Below are 23,381 nucleotides of genomic sequence, written 5' to 3' on the forward strand. Positions count from 1 at the left end.
GTCTTTGTCTGGTCTACACCCCCTTTGTCTATCACACCGAGCCTGGGGTTACCAAACAGCTGGTCTTCCCCCCAGGCTCATTTGCCCTCCTGGGCTAGGCTATGAGCTTTTGGGAACCAGGGTCTGTCTCTTATGTTTCTGAGTCCCTGGCACAAAAGTGGGCATAGGGGAGATGTTTGATGCACACTTCTCTGAATGGATAAATTTATGTATAAGTGAGCAGTGATTTCCCAAATAGAAGTGGAGGTGACAGTGGTAAGGGCCAGGGTTCAGGGGCGAGGGAGGGCACAGCACTGTACCTGTTTACTGCCGCCTGGCTGAAGCTTCCAAAGGCTTTGCTGACCCGTTAAGGGTGTTGAGCTCACGAGCAACATCTGGGCTGAAAGACAAAGTACAGCCAGAGTCCGTGTGGGTCAGGAGTCAGGGTGGTGAGACTCAAGGAAAGCCAGGAACTCTGGGTGTCCCATGGGCAGACTGGTCCAAGTCAGAGATTCTCTGCATGCTTCCAGCCCTCACTCCCAGGGTAGAGAAAGCTGCAACAGAGGAAGGGTGGGCATCATGCTATTACTATGTGAACTGGTATAGGCCTAGTCTCCCTGAAGCCAGGGAATCCCCCTGGGATGGGAGTCCCAGTGATTTCCAGGACATAATCCAAGTTCTTGGTCACATCCTGATCTTGTGACCCTGCTTTAGGGGACAGCCTGGGCCCTTCTTCCTGACAGAGTGTGAGTTCTTCCACCCAGGGAAGTTACAAAGCCAGCTGAAACCAGGTGGGTACCAGGTACTCTTCCCACCCTGGCCATCATCCAGTGGAAGTGAGATGGGGTCACCGTAGGGTGAGACCCTAGAGCACCTGCTCTCCCTCCCCTCATCCCTTCCTGGCTTGGCCCAGCCCAGCCTACCCTTGAAACCAGACTCCCTCTGCCCCAGGGCCTAGAAGGTGGGTGTGGGGAGGCTGGGATTAGGGGAGGGGAGCAACTGCTCTGCCAACCCCTTACCCAGAGGGCGAGAACACCTGAGCTGGGCCCAATCGCCCTGCCCTCCACTTACTTCCTCCCCACCACACTCCCCCCCACCCCAGTGAGCCTCCTAGGTTTGCATCAGGGTGAGACACAGCGGCATTGCCCAAGGTGTGGGCATGGTCCAGAAACCTCAAGCACTGTCTCTCCAGTATCAGGGCAGAAGAACTTGGCTGCGAGGGCCTTTGGGGCACCAACTTCCTCCTCACACTAGAGGCCAGGGGAAGTCAGACCCACCTCCCCCTCCCAAGCTCCTACCTGGTCTTAGAGAGAAGGGGTACCATGGAGCAGCTCCATTAGAGCCCCGCCTCTCTCAGTCCTGCACTGGTTAGACCCACTTCCAGGAGCCTGGGGAAGTGGGAAGTGTCAGTACCACCACCCTTTAGATGAGGCTCTAGGGTGGCGCTGGCATGTCTTGCTGGCAGAAGGGGCTCAGAAGGATGCGGTGCTGGGCTCCTCACTGGTGGTAAGCACTCACAGCTGCATCTGTGTGCAGGGCCACAGATGAACACAGTGTCCTTCCTTGACAGTCATCTTTACTCAAAGATTTGGGGCCTCCACCACCATTTTTAATGGAAACTAACAAACACCTTATGGGGGTAAAAAGTGTGAAACTTACATGAGCTTTCAATAGGAGAGATTTCAAAGATATTTCACTCTTGAGATAAATGCTTCAGGGGTGTTCCCCAATTCAGTGCAAGTCCCCTCTCCACTCTGGTGGGAAAGTCTGAGAAATGTAAAAACAATGCATTTTACTTTGCTGTGTCATTGTAATTTTTATGAAGTCATTGAAATGACTTCATACTCTAAGACCCAAAAGAGTATCTCTTTGATGGAGCAGGGGTTCAGACTGATGGTGGCAGATCAGCTCCTCAGAATGTCTGAACCAGAAGGGATGTTAAAGAACAAGTCGGGTCCTTCACTAACAGACAGAAAAGGTCCAGAAAGGATCTCTGTGACATGTCCAAGGTCACTGAGCCCCATCTCCACGTTTCCAACACTACCTGCTTTGGAAACAGTTCTAGCAACCACCTAACATACCCCACCCAACCCCTGCTGAGATCCAGAGCTGCAGCTGTCCCTGCCTCCCTGGGGCAGTGAAGTCTTCTTGGGTGCAGGTCTCCTGTCCATCTGTCTGTCCTTCCACAGGTGATTCCAGAACCAACTCAACCCCCAGTAAAGGTGCTCATAAGTTGTCTATATCCAGCTTTTTGCACTACCTGCTTTCGATTCCCTGCCCTTGACAATTGCCTGGTCACATTCTCTCTACCCAGATGTTTTGAAAGTAGTTATAACTTTATTATTGTATTTTATATTAGTCACTAATTATAGTTTGTATGAGTCAGGGTACTGGAAGGAAACAGATGGCACACTCAGAAAGGGCTCAACTGAAGAGAGCTTAATGGAGGGACTATTTACAGAGGGCTGGTAAAGCACCCATGGACTAAAAACTGCAGGAAGCCATTTACACCCATGGGTGCAGAAGGCAAGAGAGGGATGAGGTAACTAGAGCCCAGTGAGGGCCAGAGCCATGAAAGAGGGGCCACCCAGCAGAACCACTGCCTCTGGCAGAACTGCAGTGAAGGAAAGGGAGTAGAAATGCCCCCACCCCCTCTCCGTCTTCTGCCTGGACCTGCCATGGGCCAAACCATCTGGGAGCCAAATGGCAAGGGAGCCCAGGTAAGACAGTCCACAGAGGACTCCTCCATCCTCCCAGGTAAGGCGGTCCACAGAGGACTCCTCCATCCTCCCTGGTAAGGTGATCCACAGAGGACTTCTCCATCCTCCCAGGTGGAGGAGCAGAAAAGGGAGGAGGGAAGCTGAGGGACAGAGAATACCAGTACATGGCTAAGTTCTTGCTTCCACTTACCGCTTCTGCTTGTGAAGTGCCACATCAACCACCTCAATGGTTCTTGGGTGCTGCTTGCTGAGTTTCAATTGACTAAGTATTATCTGTGGTCTGATTGGACCAAACATCCATCAAAAATGGCCAGTCACTGGAGAGCATGGTGTGAAATTGTTCTTGCACTGAAGTCATATGCTGTTAGCGTTATTTTTTCACAACTCTACAAATTCTGTCCATGGAACTGCCCCAAGCCCAAGGTCCTTCCTTCTCAAAAGTGCTGAAAATAGGTATTTCTTCCATTTTCCTGAACAGTGGGTAAAGTTTAAATGCATGGGCTGCATACGTTACATTCTTGCCTTTTGTGATCTAGAAGGAGGTCCAGGGTAAGTAAAGCCCTGGCCCAGTCCAGGCTATGGGCTGGAGGCAGTTATTGGGGTTCATCTCATGTGCCAATGTTAATCACTAGATCAGTGTTCTGACAAGGACCCTGAGGTTGCATCTGGCCTCAGCAGTGCAGTGGTTGATTAGTGATGTCTGCCACTGACATGGACATGAGAGTGGTGGTGCAAGTGCCATCTTGGACCAAAGCAGTTACCTGGCTGGGCTCTCCGTGGGGCCTCTGTGAGTTCCTCCATCAGCCTGTGACTTCACTCACTCTCCTTCTCTCTTTACCTCACCATGTTGGATCACATTGAGTAAGCTCAGCCTAGGAACACGTCCAGCTAGCTCCACCTCAAACCCCCTAGCCAGCCGACCGAGGAACCTAATCACGCTCTTCTCCACAGGCCACCACCCACGTGTATGTGACCATCGTGGATGAGAACGATAACGCACCCGTGTTCCAGCAGCCCCACTACGAGATCTTACTGGATGAGGGCCCGGACACAATCAACACCAGCCTCATCACCATCCAGGCCCTGGATCTAGATGAAGGACCCAATGGCACAGTTACCTATGCCGTCGTGGCAGGCAACATCATCAACACCTTTCGTATCCACAGACACACGGTCAGCGGCTGGTGGAAGGGGCCAAGAAGAGGGTCAACTGGCTAAAAGGATTGGCGGGCAGTTCAGTGACGTCATGGGGGTGCGGGCAGAGCAAAGATGGAGTCCAGGAGGAAAACAGGATGGCAGCATGTGCGGGAGGATGAAAAGGCCCTGGGCTAACAGGGCCTCCTTATCTCAGCCAGGATGTCAGGGCCTACCTCCTAGGGTGGTCAGAGGGTACCCCAGACCCACGACCCATTGACCCACAGTGGTCCTTCTCTGTATCCCACAGGGCATCATCCGTGCTGCCAAGGAGCTGGACTATGAGATCAGCCATGGCCGCTACACCCTGATTGTCACTGCCACGGACCAGTGTCCCCTCCTGTCACATCGCCTCACTTCTACCACCACGGTGGGTGGGTGGGTGGGTAGTACACAGCCCCAGCTTGGACAGCTCCATGGGGAAACAGGGTAGGGAAAGATTATTCAGGATAAATCCCTCAATCCACCAGCCCTGTCCTGGTCTCTGCAACTCACCCAAACTTGCACTGTGGCTTTGAGATTACTGAACCTCTCTGTGTGGCTGCAGCTGTGAGATAGATGATTCTGCCTGCCTTTCTCCCCTTCATGGGGAGAGCACAAACTCTGGTCAAGCCAGCAGGGGTTCATGTTCCTGGTCTTCTACCTCCTGTGTGACTCTGGGCAAGTCACTTAACCTCTCTGAGCTTCACTTTCCTCCTCTGTAAATGGGGGATAATATAAACTGTTTCAGAGTATGGGAGGAGAAAATAAGACCAGATAAAATGACCATAGTTCAGCAATAGGTAGAAGTTTGTAGCATTATTATTAATAATATTATTCTGCCCTTGAAAAGACTTTGACAATAACAATAATTTATCTACATGTATAGCTTCAAAGACCCTTCCACACCCATTAACCAATATGATCCTTACATCAGTCTGGGAAGCAGAATTTTCAGGTCCAGTTTATAGATAAATAGGCCTGGCTGGTGTCCGGTCCTGACTAAGCTCGCCCATCATCTCAGGTGCTTGTGAACGTGAATGACATCAACGATAACGTGCCCACCTTCCCCCGAGACTACGAGGGGCCATTTGACGTCACTGAGGGCCAGCCAGGACCCAGAGTGTGGACCTTCCTAGCCCATGACCAGGACTCGGGCCCCAATGGGCAGGTGGAGTACAGCATCATGGATGGAGACCCTCTGGGTGAGTGGGCCTGAGCTTGGTGATGGGGTGGCACAACCTAGTGGGCCTCTCCCTGACCCCACTCAGGAATTGGGTGAAAAAGGAGGTTTTCCTAACTACTAATGGTAGTTTACCGCATAATTGTATGATCTTGCACTCTCTGGGCCTCAGTTTCCCCATCCACGAGATAATGGAAATAAACTTGTCCCTGGAATATGGTGAGAACACCCTGAAATCTGGGAGCAGAGGCTGGTAGCCTTGGAAGGTCACAGACTCCTTTGAGAATCTGATAGAAAACACCCTGGGTCATACCCAGAGTAAAGGCTCCAGGGAAGAGGAAAGAAGGAAAGACAATCATCCTTGCCGCAGACCTTCAGGACCCCCCAGATGCACACTGAGGGAGCACCCAGACTTCTCTGCACACCTCATCATCATCCCTTAATGGCCTTCACAGCTGCCTTGGCTGACCCCCTCAGTTAAAGAGCAGCGTTTGCCTGGCCAGAGCAGTTTCTCAAGATAGTTTTTACTCACTTTTGTGGCATAGGAATCCCAAACTCAGGGCCTACTGGGGCAATGCAGGGAGCATACATGGGGGGAAAGGTCTGGGCTAGAGAATAGGGAGCCAGGGGGCTGTGGCAGCCAGTGGTGGTCAGATTAAAATGCAGACCTGGAGTGAGGACTTCCCATTTTTAAAAAGGAATGATGGAAATCCAAATCATTGTGAAACATCCTGATTTTTAATTGATCACTCAATAAATATTTATTGACCATATTTGCTGATCACATTCCAGATGCTGAGTATACAGAAAGGTGAAAAAAAAAAAATCAGACACAAATCCCTACCTTTATAGAACATGTGTTCTGGTTGGAAGATACAGGCCATGAACATAACTGATTAAGTAGATGACTTTGTCTATTGGGAGGTGCTAAGTGCTGTGGAGAAACATAAAGCCAGGAGAATGGGGAGTGCCAGGGTAACACCTGCAGTTTTAGAGAGAATGCTCAAGGCAGACCTGGGCAAGGAGGTGACATTTGAGCAAAGACCTGAAGGAGGTGATGAGTGGGTCATGTGGATATCCAGGGAAGAGCATGGCAGACAGAGAGAGCGGCAAGTGTAAAGGCTCTCAGATTGGAGTGTGCCTGGCTTATTCACAGAGGAGCAAAAAGGCCCAGTGACTGGCATGAAGCCAGCAAGGGAAAGAGTAGGAAGAGATGAGATCAGAGAGGTAACAGAGCCAGATGTTGTTGGGTCCTGCAGGCCATTGTGAGGACTTGTCTTTTTCTCCAAGTGACATGGGAACATAAGAGAGCTTTGAGCACCAGAGGGATATGATTTGACTTGAATTTCAACAGGAGCACTCCAGTTCCTGAGCTCAGAACAGAGAATAGAGGTTAAGGAATGACTGATAGGAGCCCCTTGCAGTCACTCGGGCTAGAGATGTGAAGCTAGAACCAGGGAGGTGGCACTGGAAATGCTGAGAACTCTAGTATATTTCACAGACAGCCAACAGGATGTGAGATGTAACTCAAGGATGACACCAAGATTTGGGCCTGAGCAACTGTGCTGTTAGCAGATGGGAAGACTGCAGGAAGAGCAGGAAAAGGGGGCTGGGGGATGGGAAAGCTGAGGTTAGGTTTGAGATGTCAGATTGTTGTTCAGTCGCTAAGTCATGTCCGACTTTGTGACCCCATGGACTGCACCACAACAGGCTTCCCTGTCCTTCACCATCTCCCGGAGTTTGCTAAAGCTCATGTCTATTGAGTCAGTGATGCCATCCAACCATCTCATCCTCTGTCGCCCCCTTCTCCTCCTACCCTCAGTCTTTCCCAGCATGAGGGTCTTTTCCACTTGAGTTGGCTCTTTACATCAAGTGGCCAAAGTATGGGAGCTTCAGCATCAGTCCTTCCAATGAATATTCAGGGTTAATTTCCTTTAGGATTGATTGGTTTGATCTCCTTGCTGTCCAAGGGACTTTCAAGACTCTTCTCCAGCACCACTATTCAAAAGCATCGTTCTTTGGTGGTCACCCTTCTTTATGGTCCAACTCTCACATCTGCACGTAACTATTGGAAAAACCACAGCTTTGAGTATACGGACCTTTGTCAGCAAAGTGATATCTATGCTTTTGAATACGCTGTCTAGGTTTGTCGTTTCTTTGCCCTTTCTTCCAAGGAGCAAGCGTCTTTTAACTTCATGTCTGCAGTCACTGTCCACAGTGATTTTGGAGCCCAAGAAAATAATGTTTCTCACTGTTTCTATTGTTTCCCCATCTATTTGCCATGAAGTTATGGGACTGAATACCATGATCTTAGTTTTTTGAATGCTGAGTTTTAAGGCAGCTTTTTTACTCTCCTCTTTCACCTTCATCAAGAAACTCTTTAGTTCCTCTTCGCCTTCTGCCATTAAAGTAGTATCATCTGCATATCTGAAGTTGTTGATATTTCTTCCAGCAATCTTGATTCCAGCTTGTGATCCATCCAGGCTGGCATTTCGCATGATGTACTCTGCATATAAGTTAAATAAGCAGGGTGACAGTATACAGCCTTGACATACTCCTTTCCCAATTTTGAACCAGTCCATTGTTCCACATCCGGTTCTAACTGTTGCTTCTTGTCCTGCATACAGGTTTCTCAGGAGACAGGTAAGGTGGTCTGGTATTCCCATCTCTTTAAGAATTTTCCACAGTTTGTTTTGATCCAGACAGTCAAAGGCTTTAGCATTTTTCTGGAATTTTCTTGCTTTTTCTATGACCCAATGGATGTTGGCAATTTGATACCTGGTTTCTCTGCATTTTCTAAATCCAGCTTGTATATCTGGAAGTTCTCAGTTCACATACTGCTGAAGCCTAGCTTGAAAGATTTTGAGCATAATCTTGCTAGCATGTGAAATAAGTACAATTGTAAGGTAATTTGAACATTCTTTGGCATTGCGTTTCTTTGGGATTGCAGTGAAAACTGATCTTTTCCAGTCCTGTGGCCACTACTGAGCTTTCCAAATTTGCTGGCATATTGAGTACAGCACTTTCATAGCATCATCTTTTAGGATTTGAAATAGTTCAGCTGGAATTCCACCACCTCCACTAGCTTTGTTCGTAGTGATGCTTCCTAAGGCCCACTTGACTTCACATTCCAGGATGTCTGGCTCTAGGTGAGTGATCACACCATCGTGATTATCTGGCTCATGAAGATCTTTTTTGTATAGTTCTTCTATGTATTCTTGCCACCTCTTCTTAATATCTTCTGCTTCTATTAGGTCCATACCATTACTGTCCTTTATGAGCCCATCTTTGCATGAAATGTTCCCTTGGTATCTCTAATTTTCTTGAAGAGATCTCTAGTCCTTCCCATTCTGTTGTTTTCCTCTATTTCTTTGCATTGATCACTGAGGAAGGCTTTCTTATCTCTCCTTGCTATTCTTTGGAACTCTGTATTCAAATGGGTATATCTTTCCTTTTCTCCTTGGCTTTTCACTTCTCTTCTTTTCACAGCTATTTGTAAGGCCTCCTCAGACAACCATTTTGCTTCTTTGCATTTCTTTTTCTTGGGGATGGTCTTGATCCCTATCTCCTGTACCGTGTCACAAACCTCTGTCCATAGTTCATCAGGCACTCTGTCTATCAGATCTAGTCCCTTAAATCTATTTCTCACTTCCACTGTATAATCATAAGGGATTTGATTTAGGTCATACCTGAATGGTCTAGTGGTTTTCCCTACTTTCTTCAATTTCAGTCTGAGTTTGGCAATAAGTAGTTCATGATCTGAGCCAGTCAGCTCCCGGTCTTGTTTTTGCTGATTGTATAGAGCTTCTCCATCTTCGGCTGCAAAGAATATAATCAGTCTGATTTCAGTGTTGACCATCTGGTGATGTCCATGTGTAGAGTCTTCTCTTGTGTTGTTGGAAGAGGGTGTCTGCTATGACCAGTGCGTTCTCTTGGCAGAACTCTGTTGGCCTTTGCCCTGCTTCATTCTGCACTCCAAGGCCAAATTTGCCTGTTACTCCAAGTGTTTCTTGACTTCCTCCTTTTGCATTCCAGTCCCCTATAATGAAAAGGACATCTTTTTTGGGTGTTAGTTCTCAAAGGTCTTGTAGGTCTTCATAGAACCATTCAACTTCAGCTTCTTCAGCGTTACTGGTCGGGGCATAGACTTGGATTACCGTGATATTGAATGGTTTGCCTTGGAAACGAACAGAGATCATTCTGTCATTTTTGAGATTGCATCCAAGTACTGCATTTTGGACTCTTTTATTGACTATGATGGCTACTCCATTTCTTCTAAGGGATTTCTGCCCACAGTAGCAGAGATAATGGTCATCTGAGTTAAATTCACCGATTCCAGTCCCTCTTAGTTCGCTGATTCCTAGAATGTCGACATTCACTCTTGCCATCTCCTGCTTGACCACTTCCAATTTGCCTTCATTCATGGACCTAACATTCCAGATTCCATGCAATATTGCTCTTTACAGCATCGAACCTTGCTTCTATCACCAGTCCCATCCACAACTGGGTGTTGTTTTTGCTTTGGCTCCATCCCTTCATTCTTTCTGGAGTTACTTCTCCACTGATCTCCAGTAGCATATTGGGCACCTACTGACCTGGGGAGTTCATCTTTCAGTGTCCTATCTTTTTGCCTTTTCATACTGTTCATGGAGTTCTCAAGGCAAGAATACTGAAGTGGTTTGCCATTCCCTTCTCCAGTGAACCACATTCTGTCAGACCTCTCCACCATGACCCATCCGTCTTGGGTGGCCCGGCATGGCATGGCTTAGTTTCACTGAGTTAGACAAGGCTGTGGTCCGTGTGATCATACTGGCTAGTTGTCTGTGATTGTGGTTTCAGTCTGTCTGCCCTCTGATGCCCTCTCTCAGCACCTGCCGTCTTACTTGGGTTTTTCTTACCTTGGACGTGAGAGTGGAATTCTAGTTGAGCTATTTCAAATCCTGTAAGATGATGCTGTGAAAGTATTGCCCTCAATATGTTGGCAAATTTGGAAAACTCAGCAGTGGCCACAGGACTGGAAAAGGTCAGTTTTCATTCCAATCCCAAAGAAAGGCAATGCCAAAGAATGCTCAAACTACCACACAATTGCACTCATCTCACATGCTAGTAAAGTAATGCTCAAAATTCTCCAAGCCAGGCTTCAGCAATACATGAACCGTGAACTTCCAGATGTTCCAGCTGGATTTAGAAAAGGCAGAGGAACCAGAAATCAAATTCACAACATCTGCTGGATCATCGAAAAAGCAAGAGAGTTTCAGAAAAACATCTATTTCTGCTTTATTGACTATGCCAAAGCCTTTGACTGTGTGGATCACAACAAACTGTGGAAAATTCTGAAAGAGATGGGAATACCAGACCACCTGACCTGCCTCTTGAGAAACCTGTATGCAGGTCAGGACGCAACAGTTAGAACTGGACATGGAACAACAGACTGATTCCAAATAGGAAAAGGAGTATGTCAAGGCTGTATATTGTCACCTTGCTTATTTAACTTATATGCAGAATACATCATGAGAAGTGCTGGGCTGGAAGAAGCACAAGCTGGAATCAAGATTGCTGGGAGAAATATCAATAACCTCAGATATGCAGATGACACCACCCTTATGGCAGAAAGTGAAGAAGAACTAAAGAGCCTCTTGATGAAAGTGAAAGAGGAGAGTGAAAAAGTTGGCTTAAAGCTCAGCATTCAGAAAACTAAGATCATGGCATCTGGTCACATCACTTCATGGGAAATAGATGGGGAAACAGTGGAAACAGTGGCTGACTTTATTTTTGGGGGCTCCAAAATCACTGCAGATGGTGATTGCAGCCATGAAATTAAAAGACACTTACTCCTTGGAAGGAAAGTTATGACCAATGTAGACAGCATATTAAAAAGCAGAGACATTACTTTACCAACAAAGGTCTGTCTAGTCAAGGCTATGGTTTTTCCAGTAGTCATGTATGGATGTGAGAGTTGGACTATAAGAAAAGCTGAGAACAGAAGAATTGATGCTTTTGAACTGTGGTGTTGGAGAAGACTCTTGAGAGTCCCTTGGACTGCAAGGAGATCCAACCAGTCCATCCTAAAGGAGATCAGTCCTGGAGGTTCACTGGAAGGACTGATGTTGAAGCTGAAACTCCAATACTTTGGCCACCTGATGCAAGAGCTGACTCATTTGAAAAGACCCTGAGGCTGGGAAAGATTGAAGGCAGGAAGAGAAGGGGACGACAGAGGATGAGATGGTTGGATGGCATCACCGACTCAATGGACATGAATTTGGGTAAACTCTGGGAGTTGGTGATGGACAGGGAGGCCTGGTGTGCTGTGGTTCATGGGGTCACAGAGAGTGGGACACAACTAAGCAACTGAACTGAACTGATACAGTTTTTTGTGTATTTTTGCCATCTCTTCTTAATCTCTTCTGCTTCTGTTAGGTCCTTGCCATTTCTGTCCTTTATTGTGCCCATATTTGCATGAAGTATTCCCTTGGTATCTCCAGTTTTCTAGAAGAGATCTCTAGTCTTTCCTGTTCTGTTGTTTTCCTCTATTTCTCTTCATTATTCACTTAAGAAGGCTTTCTATCTCTCCTTGATATTCTCTGGGAATCTGCATTCAGTTGGGTGTATCTTTCCCTTTCTCCTTTGCCTTTCACTTCTCTTCTTTTCTCAGCTATTTGTAAGGCCTCCTCACACAACCACTTTGCCTTCTTGCATTTCTTGTTCTTGGGGATGGATTTGGTTACCACTCCCTGTACAATGTCATGAACCTCCATCCACAGTTTTTCAGGCACTCTGTCTACCAGAACTAATCCCTTGAATCTATTTGTCACCTCCACTGTATAATCATAAAGGATTTGATTTGGATCATACCTGAATGGCCTAGAGGTTTTCCCTATTTTTTTCAAGTTGAACCTGAATTTTGCAATAAGGAGCTGATGATCTGAGCCACAGTCAGCTCCAGGTCTTTTTTTGCTGACTGTATAGAGCTTCTCCATCTTCGGCTGCAAAGAATAAAATCAGTCTGATTTCGGTGTTGACCACCTGGTGATGTCCATGTGTAGAGTCGTCTCTTGTGTTGTTGGAAGAGGGTGTTTGCTATGACCGGTGCATTCTCTTGGCAGAACTCTGTTAACCTTTGCCCTGCTTTGTTTTGTTCTGTAAGGCCAAACTTGCCTGTTACTCCAGGTATGTCTTGACTTCCTACTTTTGCATTCCAGTCCCCTATGATGAAAAGGACATCTTTTTTTGGTGTTAGTTCTAGAAGGTCTTGTAGGTCTTCACAGAAGAGTTCAACTTCAGCTTCTTTGGTGTTAGTGCTAAGGGCATAGACTTGGATTACTGTGATACTGAATGGTTTGCCTTGGAAACAAACTGAGATCATTCTGTTGTTTTTGAGATTGCATACAAGTACTGAATTTCAGACTCTTGATGCCTTTGAGGGCTGCTCCATTTCTTCTAAAGGATTCTTGCCCACAGTAGCAGATATAATGTCAGATAGGGCTTGGGTATACAAACCAGGAGTTCAGGAGAGAAGTCTGCTGTCAAGAGAGGTATTTGGCAGTAGTCACCCCAGAGATATATGAAGGCATGAGATGAGAGGAGTGCATTGAGACAGCTGACAGAGGAGAATAGAACCTGGGATGAATTTTCAATTAAGAGACTATAAAAGCAAATCTACTTCTGTAGGGCCAGACTTGGAGCCCCTGCTGTCCAGAGCTTGTGATGGGTCACTCTGTTCTGATACGTCACTCTGTCATGTCCCAAAAAGTCCTTTCTCTGGCCAAGCACTGTGCCTTCCTGCTTTGCAACCAGCAGAGCCTGGGCCTTTCTCTGCTCTTGTCATACACAGAGGTGGTATCACTTAACAGGAGTCCTGCTCTTGTTCAGGAGGCTGCCAGAGCCTGCTTGACAGGTGGGTGTTGGGTGGGCAGCTGCACCCCTTCCCAGGCAGGGGCCATCTCTGGACCCACCTCTAGGGTTCAAGGCTCACACACATGTCCAGCAAACTGTTCCCTGGCACCGGTCTTTGCAGTCCTGTGGAGAACCTGCTGGGTTAAATGTACACGTGATCAGGGCCAGCCCAGGAACTTGGGGCCTCATGGAGGCAGGCCAAGAGTAGACATTCAGCGCCCAAAGATAACTTGGGTGGAGGGGGTCACTGAACACAGCCCCCAGTCCAGAGGAGAAGAGCAGAGGCTGGGTGGGGTGGGGAGGCTGACAGTGCCCTGCTGGAGTACCTGGCACAAGTCACGACATCCCCTCCCCATCTCTCTCCTCACCTCTGGGTTCACCGACACCATGTTGGTAAATCGGGAGGTGGGGTGCTATTTTCCGCAGAGAGCTGGTTTAGCAACACTGTGGGTGAAGGGATGTTCTCCAGGCCACCCAGCTTCAAGGTCACCTTCCCACCACCACAATCTGAGAGTGGAGGGGGCTCCTGCTGGGGGGAGACTGGAGGCTGCCTGAGCTCTTCGAGCCCCACTAAGTTGCAAGGAGACATGTGGTCAAAGAGCACTTGGGAAACAGGCCATATCACTTGTGCCTCTCCCACCAGCCCCAGCCTTCTCAGAACCTACATCTACCCTTGTGGTAGGTCCACTCCTGGGACCCCTTTCGTACATCTTCATCTTCTGTGTAAGCCCCCAGCTTCTTCACAAGGATGCCTGGGCTCCTTTTCAGGGTTCCCCTAATGATATAAAGAGCTACCGTGGGTCCAACACACACAGGGTGAACTGGGCCTTGTCCAGCACCAGCACCACCCTGCAATGGCATGTCCTTATTAGCCCATTTTTCAGATGAGAACATGAAGGCGAGATTTAATCGCATGCCCAAGGGTACATAGGAGTGAGTCAGCATGCATACCTGGATATGACTGTTGGAAAGCCTCTGATTTTAAACCTCTGTCTCCAGAAGCAGTGGAGTGGTGGGGAGTTCAGGCCCCAGGGCAAGCTCTGAGGAGGGTAACTTGCCGTGTGGGGGGACCTTTGACCTGCCCACTGCCTCACTGAGCTGACCTCTCGCGGGTCTAGCTTGGGCCCAGCCCCCATCACCTCAAGCCTGCTCCCCTGAGCTTCAGAACCTCTTCCCTTTCTTCCAGAGGGTGGCTGTCTTTGGAAAGAAGGCAGCTGACCATCTGCTTGCACATGGCCAGGGGCTGAGACAAGGCTGGGAAACCCCTACAAAGGGAATCCCCAGTCCTCTGGAGACCTTGGACTATCAGGCTCAGGAAATCCTGCTTCAAGCAGCTTCCGCCCCCCCTAAGCAGGGTGTAGCCCCTAGGGCCCCCGGGAGCGGAAGGGCTGGTGGGGACTGCCAGCCACAGGTGGGCCTCGGACGGGCTGTTTTGGTGAATCAGAGCAGTGGGAGCTGGGGGCAGAGAGTTATGAGGTAGGATGTGTAGGAGCAGGCAGAGCAAAGTGTTGGGGAGCTTGGGCCTCTGTCCTTACCGCACCCTGAGGCTGTGTGTCTGAGCAAGTCAGCGCCCCACCCTGAGCCTCTGCCCCTAAATGTCAAAAGGGAAAGCGAAGGAAGTCACTTTCTCCCTGTCCCCATTTCCTGGGGGAGTGCATGGAGAGCAGCCCCTCTTCCTCTTGGTCTCTGCTGCTCCTCCCTTGTTCATCTTCACTTACTGTCGGCCCCCTGAGCGCTCCCATGCAGCTGGGACCCCACTCACTCCCCTGGCATTCCCCCGGCCCTGCTCTTCTCCTCTACTCCCTCCCTGATCTTACCCCTCCCACCCTGGCCAGCTCTGGGTGCTCAGTCCCGTGTGCAGACAGCCGAGATGCAGAGCACTGGGTTTGAGTCCGGGTGCTGTTGTTAACTTGCAGTGGGAGAGCTTTAACCAGTCATCAGCCTTCTTTCCCATTTCATTTTCCAAAGGACACTGGATGGTGTCTGAGGTCTCTTCCCGTTCAGAGCCTGAGAACCTGAGGTTCTTACCCTAGGCATTCCCAGACATCTGGCCCCTCAGCCAGGCCAAGACTGAGGCCACAGGGCCAGCTGAGGGTCCTCAGAAACCTCAAGAAAGGAAGTCAGGGCCAACCAGGGTCTGAGTGGTGGCCACCGGCCCAGGAGAACGCTGGCTGCGCTCCACCTGGGTCAGCACCGGGGCTGAATGGAGGCAGCTGGGGCTTCCCTGTCCTCAGTCCCTCCCACTCCATCCTCCCTGGCGCCTCACCACTGGCAGGGTGCTCCTCTGCGGTAAGCTTTGCCCTTCCCAGTATCCTGTTTTGCAAGATGAGCTATCTGGAAAGAATAGCATATTACAAAGTTTCCGATACCTTCATTCATTGATTTCTGATCAAGGGTGGAGAGAAAGCAGATGCCTGTATAGAAAGGGAGCCCCCACTTTTTCAGCATAACCGTCATACCCCAGGTGGTCAGGGCTGTCAGGGCCTGAGTGGCGCCCTGTCTGTGGGACCCCAGCAGTTATCTGTCCCCCTCCTCCTGCTGCATTTCCCAGCTTTCGGCAGGTCCTCTAGCTGGGGGCGCTGGAGGCCCCTCGCCTCAACTGTAAGGCTCACTGGAGGAAGCGGAAAGAGGCCTGGGCTCCCCACCCCTCCCGGCCATTCTCCGCTGACTCCAGCCTCTCCTGGGCGACACCCAGGGGAGTTTCTGATCTCTCCCGTGGAGGGGGTGCTGCGGGTCCGGAAGGATGTGGAGCTGGACCGGGAGGCCATTGCTTTCTACAACCTGACCATCTGTGCCCGAGACAGAGGGGTGCCCCCGCTCAGCTCCACGGTGAGTGTGGGGATCCTGTTCCACGGGCTTCACCTCCCCACCCCCTGAATTCTCCGCAGAGACTCCTCTAAACACTGCCACCCTCAGGCCCAGAGCAGCCTCAGGCTGCTCTAGAGCCAGTCCAGGCCTTCAGGGCCCCTAACAGACCTGTGAGTCCTTGTGGGGCTCACCCGTGGGGGCTGGGCCTGGCGGCCACGGCCACTCAGCACTCCCAGGGGAGACTTTCCTGTCAACCAGGCCTCTGCACCTGTCACTCTGCTATTTGCATCCTGCCTCTGCCTCTTTACCTTTTCTGTCTCCCTCTCATCCTCACTTTCATCCTCCTGCCGCCTTTGTTATCATTTTCCTTTCTTCCCCATGACCAAATGCACCGCTCCCTCCTTAGGTACCACCACTTTGCTATCTTGCTCCACCTGCCCCCGCCTCCACTGTCTCCTTGGCCACCAAGTCCCCCGTCCCTTTCTCTTCCTCCTCTCTCTCCTTCCATCTCCCCCATGCCCCCTTCTCTCCTGGTCCTCCTCCTTCACCCCCTCCTCCCCCTTGACCTGCCTCAGATGCTGGTGGGGATCCGGGTGCTGGACATTAACGACAACGACCCTGTGCTGCTCAACCTGCCCATGAACGTCACCATCAGTGAGAACACCCCCGTCTCCAGCTTCGTCGCGCATATCCTGGCCAGCGATGCTGACAGCGGGTGCAACGCCCTCCTCACCTTCAACATCACTGCAGGCAACCGAGAGAGGGCCTTCTCCATCAATGCCACGGTAGGGCCAAGTCTGACCCCAGGGAAGCCCCTGGGATTTTTTCTAAAAGAGAGGACCCTGCTCTAGGGGCTTTTCTACTCTACTGTCTGGGTTTCTGCTGATTCCACTTCCTCCTCAAGTCTCTGCCCTCCACTGGCATTTGGGGGTCTCTGGAAAGCTTGGAATCTTGGATTCCTAAGTGAGCCACTTCTGGGATCCCTGTCACCCCAAGGCTTGTCATGTGCAGGGATGGGACCAGAGCTTTGGTGCCGCTTGGTTTGCATCAGGGTGCACCAAGAAATCCTCACGTGGCCTCTTGGAGTGTTACTAGCTGCTGACCCCATGGAATCCTCAGAAGGACCATCCCTTTCAGGTGGCATGACCTGGGCGCAGGGGGACCTTGTCCTAGCAGGCCCCTGCTAACCCACTGTGGTCCTCCAGACCATATCTTTAGTGATTTAGGGAGGTCATCCACAGTCACTCCTGCAGGCAGAGCAGTTGGGCCTCAGTGAGCCAGAGCCCAAAGTGGGGGACAAGTCACCCCTCAACTCACCAGTCTCTACATCCCAGACAGGGATCGTCACAGTGAACCGGCCCCTGGACCGCGAGCGGATCCCAGAGTACAGGCTGACCATCTCCGTGAAGGACAATCCAGAGAACCCACGCATAGCTAGGAGGGTGAGACTGCAGGGGGTGGGGTGGGGTGGGGTGGGGTGGGGGAGGGGCACGGCTCTGCTGGATTTATCCAGGTGGCCTGGGCTTAGATGCACAGGCTCTACAGTAAGCAAGTGCTCGGTTCAAATCCCATTTCTGCCTGTCAGTGGGCGTGTGGCTTTGGCAAGTCAGTCTTCCTTAGCTTCTACCTTCTCTTCTGCAAAATGGACACACACCTATCCCAAAGTCACGCAGAGGCCTCGAAGGAGCCAATATCTGTAAAGTCCTTGGCACAGTGCCTGGCACATGGCAAACACTCAGTAAACACCAGCTATCATCTTTTCTCATCAAACCACTGATACTTGGGCACACAGGACTGGGGGTAGGAGGAGGGTGCAGGCAGGGCAGGGGGATACGTGTACTCTGGGATTCTGAAAGGGTTACATTTTCCAGGTGGCTTTTCCCTCAAAGGGCTTTGCTGGTGGCTCAGACAGTAAAGACATCACCTGCAATGTGGGAGACATGGGTTAGATTCCTGAGTTGAGAGACCTGAGTTTGATCCGTGAGCCTGGAGAAGGGAATAGCTACCTACTCCAGTAGTCTGGCCTGGAAAACTCCATGGACAGAGGAGCCTGACAGGCTACAGTCCATGGGGTCGCAAAGAGTCAGACATGAATAGGTAACTTTCACTTTCCCTCAAAAGCCAAAAAGTTGTCTCTCTTTACTAAGAGGAGATGGGTATTGCAAAGCAAACAGTGCATTCAGGGGTAGGGTCAGTCCTCTTCCCCGTCCATGAGGTCTGGGTCCTGGACAGGAGTCCTAGGGTCTGGCTCATCTCAGCTCTGCTTCTGACTAGTTGATGGCTCAGCCCTTTCTGGGCCTTGGTTTTCGTGTCTGTACCGGCTGAGGAGCCTTAAGGCTGGAGGTCCTTGCAGACCGCCAGCATTCTCATCCTGTGTGCCTTCCCTTCCTTCCTTCCTTCCTTCTCTCACTCCTACCTTTTCTCTCCTGCTGTCACACCCTCCCCCTCCCCCACACACACCTGCCCTCTTAGGAGGGCCTGGGGCATCCCGGAAAGGAGCAGTATGGAGTGATGGGAAGGAAGCTTGGAGGCTGCTGGGCCCCATTCTGCTGCTAACTTGCCATGCAGCTTTGAGTAGTCACCCCCCCTCTCTGGTTCCCCCATGTCTGCAGTGAAGAAGCTTCCAGGGTACTGGGAGGTTCCAAGAGATAAGGATTATACCTGTGGTTTATGAAAGGTGTGAAGTGCAGTACCAGATGAGAGTTTGGATGAACTCTGACCAGGGCACAAGGCCAGCCAGGAGGATCTAGAAACTAAGATTCATCTTCCTAGCTGAAGTCCTTCCTTATGAGATGGGACATGACTCAATACCATTTATATCCATTCTCCTGTGAACGTCACAACATCTCTGTGAAAAGGAGTTAAGATCCCCATTCGTCAGATTGGAAAACTGAGTCCCAGAGAAAGGAAAAGATTTGCCCAAGGCCACCCTGTGAGCTGCTAGCACAGCTGGGGCTTGAACCCAGGTCTCTGGACCCATGGTGTGGGCTTTTTAATCATCTACCTCTCTTCCTTGACCTTCTTCCCACCCCACTTCCCAGTCTTCCTCCCCTGGAGTGCTTTGCCAGAACCAGATCATGGCCTACAGCCTGTCCTCCCGTTGTGCCTCCCTCAGGATTTTGACTTGCTGCTTATCTTTCTTGCGGACGAGAATGACAACCACCCCCTCTTTACTGAGAGCACCTACCTGGCGGAGGTGATGGAGAACTCTCCTGCTGGTAGGTGCTGGGCCCACCTGGGAACCCCTGCTGCTACCAGGCACCCCTTGAGCTCGGATGCCGAGGACTTCCTTGTGCCTGCTGGGGGCCCCGCTGAGGCCTGGCTGAACACAGACCTGGCAAGTGCAGAAGGGTGTGGTGGGGAGAAGGGAGTATAGCTCTGAAGGGCTGGAGGACCAGGGCTGCCAGGCTCCTAGAGGCCACCAAGGAGGCCACAGGTCTGATTGGAGGCAGTCATTGGTCCCCAAGACTGATAAGAGCCCCACTTCCCCTCCTAAAGGGGCATTTAGCCTTAAGGACTACTCAGGAGGGGAATAAGCCCACTCTTTGTGCTCTCCCGATTCCAGGAGCATGGGGCATCCTGGAGGCTTCTGAAAGCTCAGGGAGCATCTGAAATCAGAAGCAGGGACCAGGCCTCTCACAAATCAGTGTGGCCCTTCCCCCACACACGTGCACTGAGTCTCCTCTTCACTGTCTCCCCGAGGACGTCCTCTCACTCCTCCTTCAACCCCCAAAGCTTGAAGTCTTAAGTTGGGAAGAGATGAGCTGGGATACTCCCGGTCTCTGGCTGGGTGTCTCCCCTGTAGGAATATGAATCTTAAACCTGCCTGTGTATATGCTCACCCATGTGCCAGTGCACGTCCATGTGAGGCATAAGTGCAGCTTACACCCTTGCAGAGATACTCATGGGTGCCTGCACGATGCACTCCATGTGCAAACATAACCTCCTGCAGAGGCAGAATGCACAGCCGGGGGCCTCCCAGGCCTGGGAGCATCACAGAGTGAATGCTCGTGGCTGTGTAAACACGGAGTGCCGTGCACACATGTGGGACTAGCCTTGAATGGTCAGGCAGCCGTTGGAGCATTGTGTACACACATGCGTGGGCAGACTGGGCTGGGGGTGCATACCTAGACAGGGCCCCCCACACAGGGAGGGGACGTCAGGGAGCCCCCAGACCCTCCCGCGGTGGCCAGCCTCAAAGGCTGCTGGGAAGGCCGGCGTGCTCCGGGCGGACCGGAGGGGCTTGCTCACCGCTGTTGTGTTTTCTCCCCAGCAGGGCTTTGAGGCCGCTCCCCAAGCATCTGCGTCAGTCTGCCAAGGCTGCCGCAGCCCGGCCCAGGGCCCCCACCCCGTCCGCCTCACCTCCCCTCCTCTCATCCATTGTCAGCCATGGCTCACCGGGGCGGGGCGGGGGAGGGGCGGGCGGGGGGTCAAGTTGGCCCTGCAGTGACCCCTCTCCCCCGGCCCAGGGACCTCCCTGACGGTGCTCAACGGGCCCATCCTGGCCCTGGATGCAGACCTGGATGTCTACGCTGTGGTGACCTACCAGCTGCTGGGCGCCCAGAGCAGGCTCTTTGATATTGACAACAGCACCGGTGAGGCCTCTGCGCACGCCCCCAGCTCTCCCAGCCTAGCTCCAAGTCTTCCTTCTACCAGTCTCCACCACTCGATCTAGGGTCTCCTTTCTCAGTGCCGGGTCCAGGCTCTCCAGAGGGACCCCATTCCTTACAGCTCCCATCTTCCAGCTGGATTAGGCCACCCAGGGGCCAGCGAGGACGAACCAGGAAGAGGCTTGGGGTCAGCAGAAGTGACCTGCTGACACATAAACTCTCAGCCTCAGTAGAGAGCCCCCAGAAACCACTCCCTCTTCTCTCCTCCCCCGCCCGGGGGATGGGGCCCCTAGTCTTCCAGAAGAAGCAAACCATCCTCAAACCAGACTCAAAACTCCTGTGTTGTGATAGTCTTGGCCTGGTCAGTTTGGTGACAGGAAACAAGGAGGGATGTACTAGCACCTCTCTCAACAGAGCTGCTCAACCCTCCAGCCTGCGGCACTCGTCCCAGGCAGAACTCTGGAGAATTGCCGAGGACATCTGGGGAGGGGGCCTCCCTAAATGTTGGTTGTTGAGCCTTGGAGGAAGAAAGTCCTTGTGTTGCTTTCTCTGCTCCTCTTTCATCTCTGTCCCCATCATGCCTTACCTTTCTCTGTCCCCCCTGGGTTGGCTCTTGCCCGGTTTCCCCACCACATCCCTTCTCCTTTGTATCTCCCTGGCCGGTGGTGCTGGGTACCAGGTGTGGTGACAGTGAGGTCAGGTATCGTCATTGACCGGGAGGCCTTCTCACCCCCGGTCCTGGAGCTGCTGCTGCTGGCTGAGGACATCGGGCTGCTCAACGGCACCGCCGACCTGCTAATCACCATCCTGGACGACAATGACAACTGGCCCACCTTTAGCCCTGCCGTTGTCACCGTCCACCTGCTGGAGAACTGCCCACCAGGTAGGCAGGGGTCAGGCCCCAGCCCCCAGACGGGAGGTGTTCGTGTGTGGGGATTGGAGCCTCACAGTTTGGAGACAGAAATCGCCTGCATTGGGGAGAAGGATGGGCAGCAGGGTGGGCGGAGAGGGGGTCAGGAGACCCAAGTCCCCCTCCCTTCCCTTCTCAGACCTACAGTGTCTTGTATACAAAACAAGATTATTAAGATATGTTCCCTCCATGTTCCTGTATGGAAAGACTGATTGTTTCAAAGTCAAAATAGGATTAACATGATTTCCATCAAAATCAAATATGATTTGGGAGATAAGTTTGATTCTGAAAAACATTTTGAAAAATAAGTGTAATAAAGCTAGATTTGTCTTACCAGGTTTTACAACATATTACCGGTATTTAAAACCACATGATATGAACACAAGACTCTGAGACAAGGTAGCCCAGCAACAGTGATGGGTAAATTAAGAAATGTAACATTATGTCATAAAGGAAATGATGAAACCAATAGTGAAAACTGTTTAGTGTGCAAAACATTTGTTCATATTTAGTGTAGATTCTCATCCCATATCAGACACCAGAAAGAAACCCAAAGACATCCTAAAGAAAATATAAGAGTATAAAACATTAAAAGATAAAAGAAGACACTTCAGGTAAATATTTATCTGCTTTAAAGATAAGGTTCTAAGCATTTAAGAAACAGAAGAACATAAAAAGGGGAAAAATATTAAGTTCTGGTACATATGAACCATTTCAACTTCTTTACATCATATAACCAGTATCAAAAGGTGAACTAAAAACTGAGAAAAAAAAAGATATTTATCACAAGTTATTATAATTATATAATTTGTATAAATTGACCAAAAACGGGCGAAGGACAAAAACTGACACTGCAGAAGAGAAGATACAACTAATCACTGAATTATTAAAACATTGTTCAGTCTCAAATAATCAAATAATGCAAAATAAAATAGGACACCATTTTCCTAGAAAATTGCAGATAAAAAAATGCATAAAAGATGGATGTTTATTTGCAAAATAGAATTAGACTCACAGACTTTGCAAACAAATTTATGGTTACCAAAAGAAGCTGGGGGTGGAGGGATTAATTAGGAGCTTTGGATTAATAGATACACACTACTATGTATAAAATAAATAAACAACAAGGACCTACTGGATAGCACTGGGAACTATATTTGATATTCCTACAATAACCTACAATATAAAAGAACATATATGATATATATATAACTGAATCACTTTGCTGTACATCTGAAGCTAGTACAACATTGTAAATCAGCTATACTTCAATTAAAAATAAACTTTAAAATAAATATATAACAAAATAACAAAGAGAGGTGCTAGCAAGGGTGTTGTGGGAAGAAGCCCTTGTGACCCCCAAGGAAAGCATCTCAGTGTGATGTTTTTATATAAAAGGTAACTGTTCAGCTGCTCCCCATTCCCACCTCCACAGGATTCTCAGTCCTTCAGATCACAGCCACAGACGAGGACAGTGGCCTCAACGGGGAGCTGATCTACCGAATAGAAGCTGGGGCTCAGGACCGCTTCATCATCCACCCGGTCACCGGCATCATCCGCGTCGGCAATGCCACCATCGACAGGGAGGAGCAGGAATCATATAGGCTGACAGTAGTGGCCACCGACCGGGGCACCGTCCCTCTCTCGGGCACAGCCATCATCACTGTCCTTATCGACGACATCAATGACTCCCGCCCCGAGTTCCTCAACCCCATCCAGACGGTGAGCGTGCTGGAGTCAGCTGAGCCAGGCACTGTCATTGCCAACGTCACTGCCGTTGACCGTGACCTCAATCCTAAGCTGGAGTACCACATCATCGGCATCGTGGCCAAGGACGACACCGACCGCCTGGTGCCTGACCAGGAGGACGCCTTTGCCGTGAATATCAACACAGGTACAAAGGCCTGCTCCCTTCCAGCCCTCCTCCTGACTCCCTGCCCAGTCTCCTGGCTCTCTGCTTTCTCCCTTGCCCTCCTCCTGGCTGCCCTCTCTCTGCTCCTCCCTACCCCTCAGCTGCTCCTGCCTTCTCTCTTCTCCCTCCTACTGGCACCATGTCCTTCCCTCTCCCTGCCATCTCTCCCCTGGCTCTTTCCCTCTCTCCCTTC

The 23,381-nt window shown here is 50.4% G+C and overlaps 1 protein-coding gene across 9 annotated transcripts in view; it reads left to right on the forward strand.

Moving 5' to 3' along the window:
- Nucleotides 1-23,381, forward strand: part of CDH23 (cadherin related 23) — a 433,102-nt gene that overhangs the window by 390,276 nt on the left and 19,445 nt on the right. For 8 of the 9 annotated variants that reach the window (XR_006345354.1, XM_043925746.1, XM_043925738.1 and 5 more), the window contains 10 exons: nucleotides 3,651-3,872; nucleotides 4,144-4,263; nucleotides 4,897-5,077; nucleotides 15,644-15,777; nucleotides 16,332-16,541; nucleotides 17,091-17,198; nucleotides 18,872-18,974; nucleotides 20,226-20,351; nucleotides 21,046-21,249; nucleotides 22,712-23,170. Coding sequence is in view for 8 of the 9 variants with exons in the window: in XM_043925746.1 (XP_043781681.1) it covers nucleotides 3,651-3,872; nucleotides 4,144-4,263; nucleotides 4,897-5,077; nucleotides 15,644-15,777; nucleotides 16,332-16,541; nucleotides 17,091-17,198; nucleotides 18,872-18,974; nucleotides 20,226-20,351; nucleotides 21,046-21,249; nucleotides 22,712-23,170 (1,867 nt within the window). In the remaining variant the exon portion in view is untranslated. Of the gene's footprint in view, nucleotides 1-3,650; nucleotides 3,873-4,143; nucleotides 4,264-4,896; nucleotides 5,078-15,643; nucleotides 15,778-16,331; nucleotides 16,542-17,090; nucleotides 17,199-18,871; nucleotides 18,975-20,029; nucleotides 20,138-20,225; nucleotides 20,352-21,045; nucleotides 21,250-22,711; nucleotides 23,171-23,381 lie in introns of those variants that run through there. The other variant, XM_043925745.1, reaches the window with a different exon arrangement.

The sequence above is a fragment of the Cervus elaphus genome, chromosome 15 (genome assembly GCF_910594005.1).
Source record: "Cervus elaphus chromosome 15, mCerEla1.1, whole genome shotgun sequence".
NCBI classification, from domain to species: domain Eukaryota; kingdom Metazoa; phylum Chordata; class Mammalia; order Artiodactyla; family Cervidae; genus Cervus; species Cervus elaphus.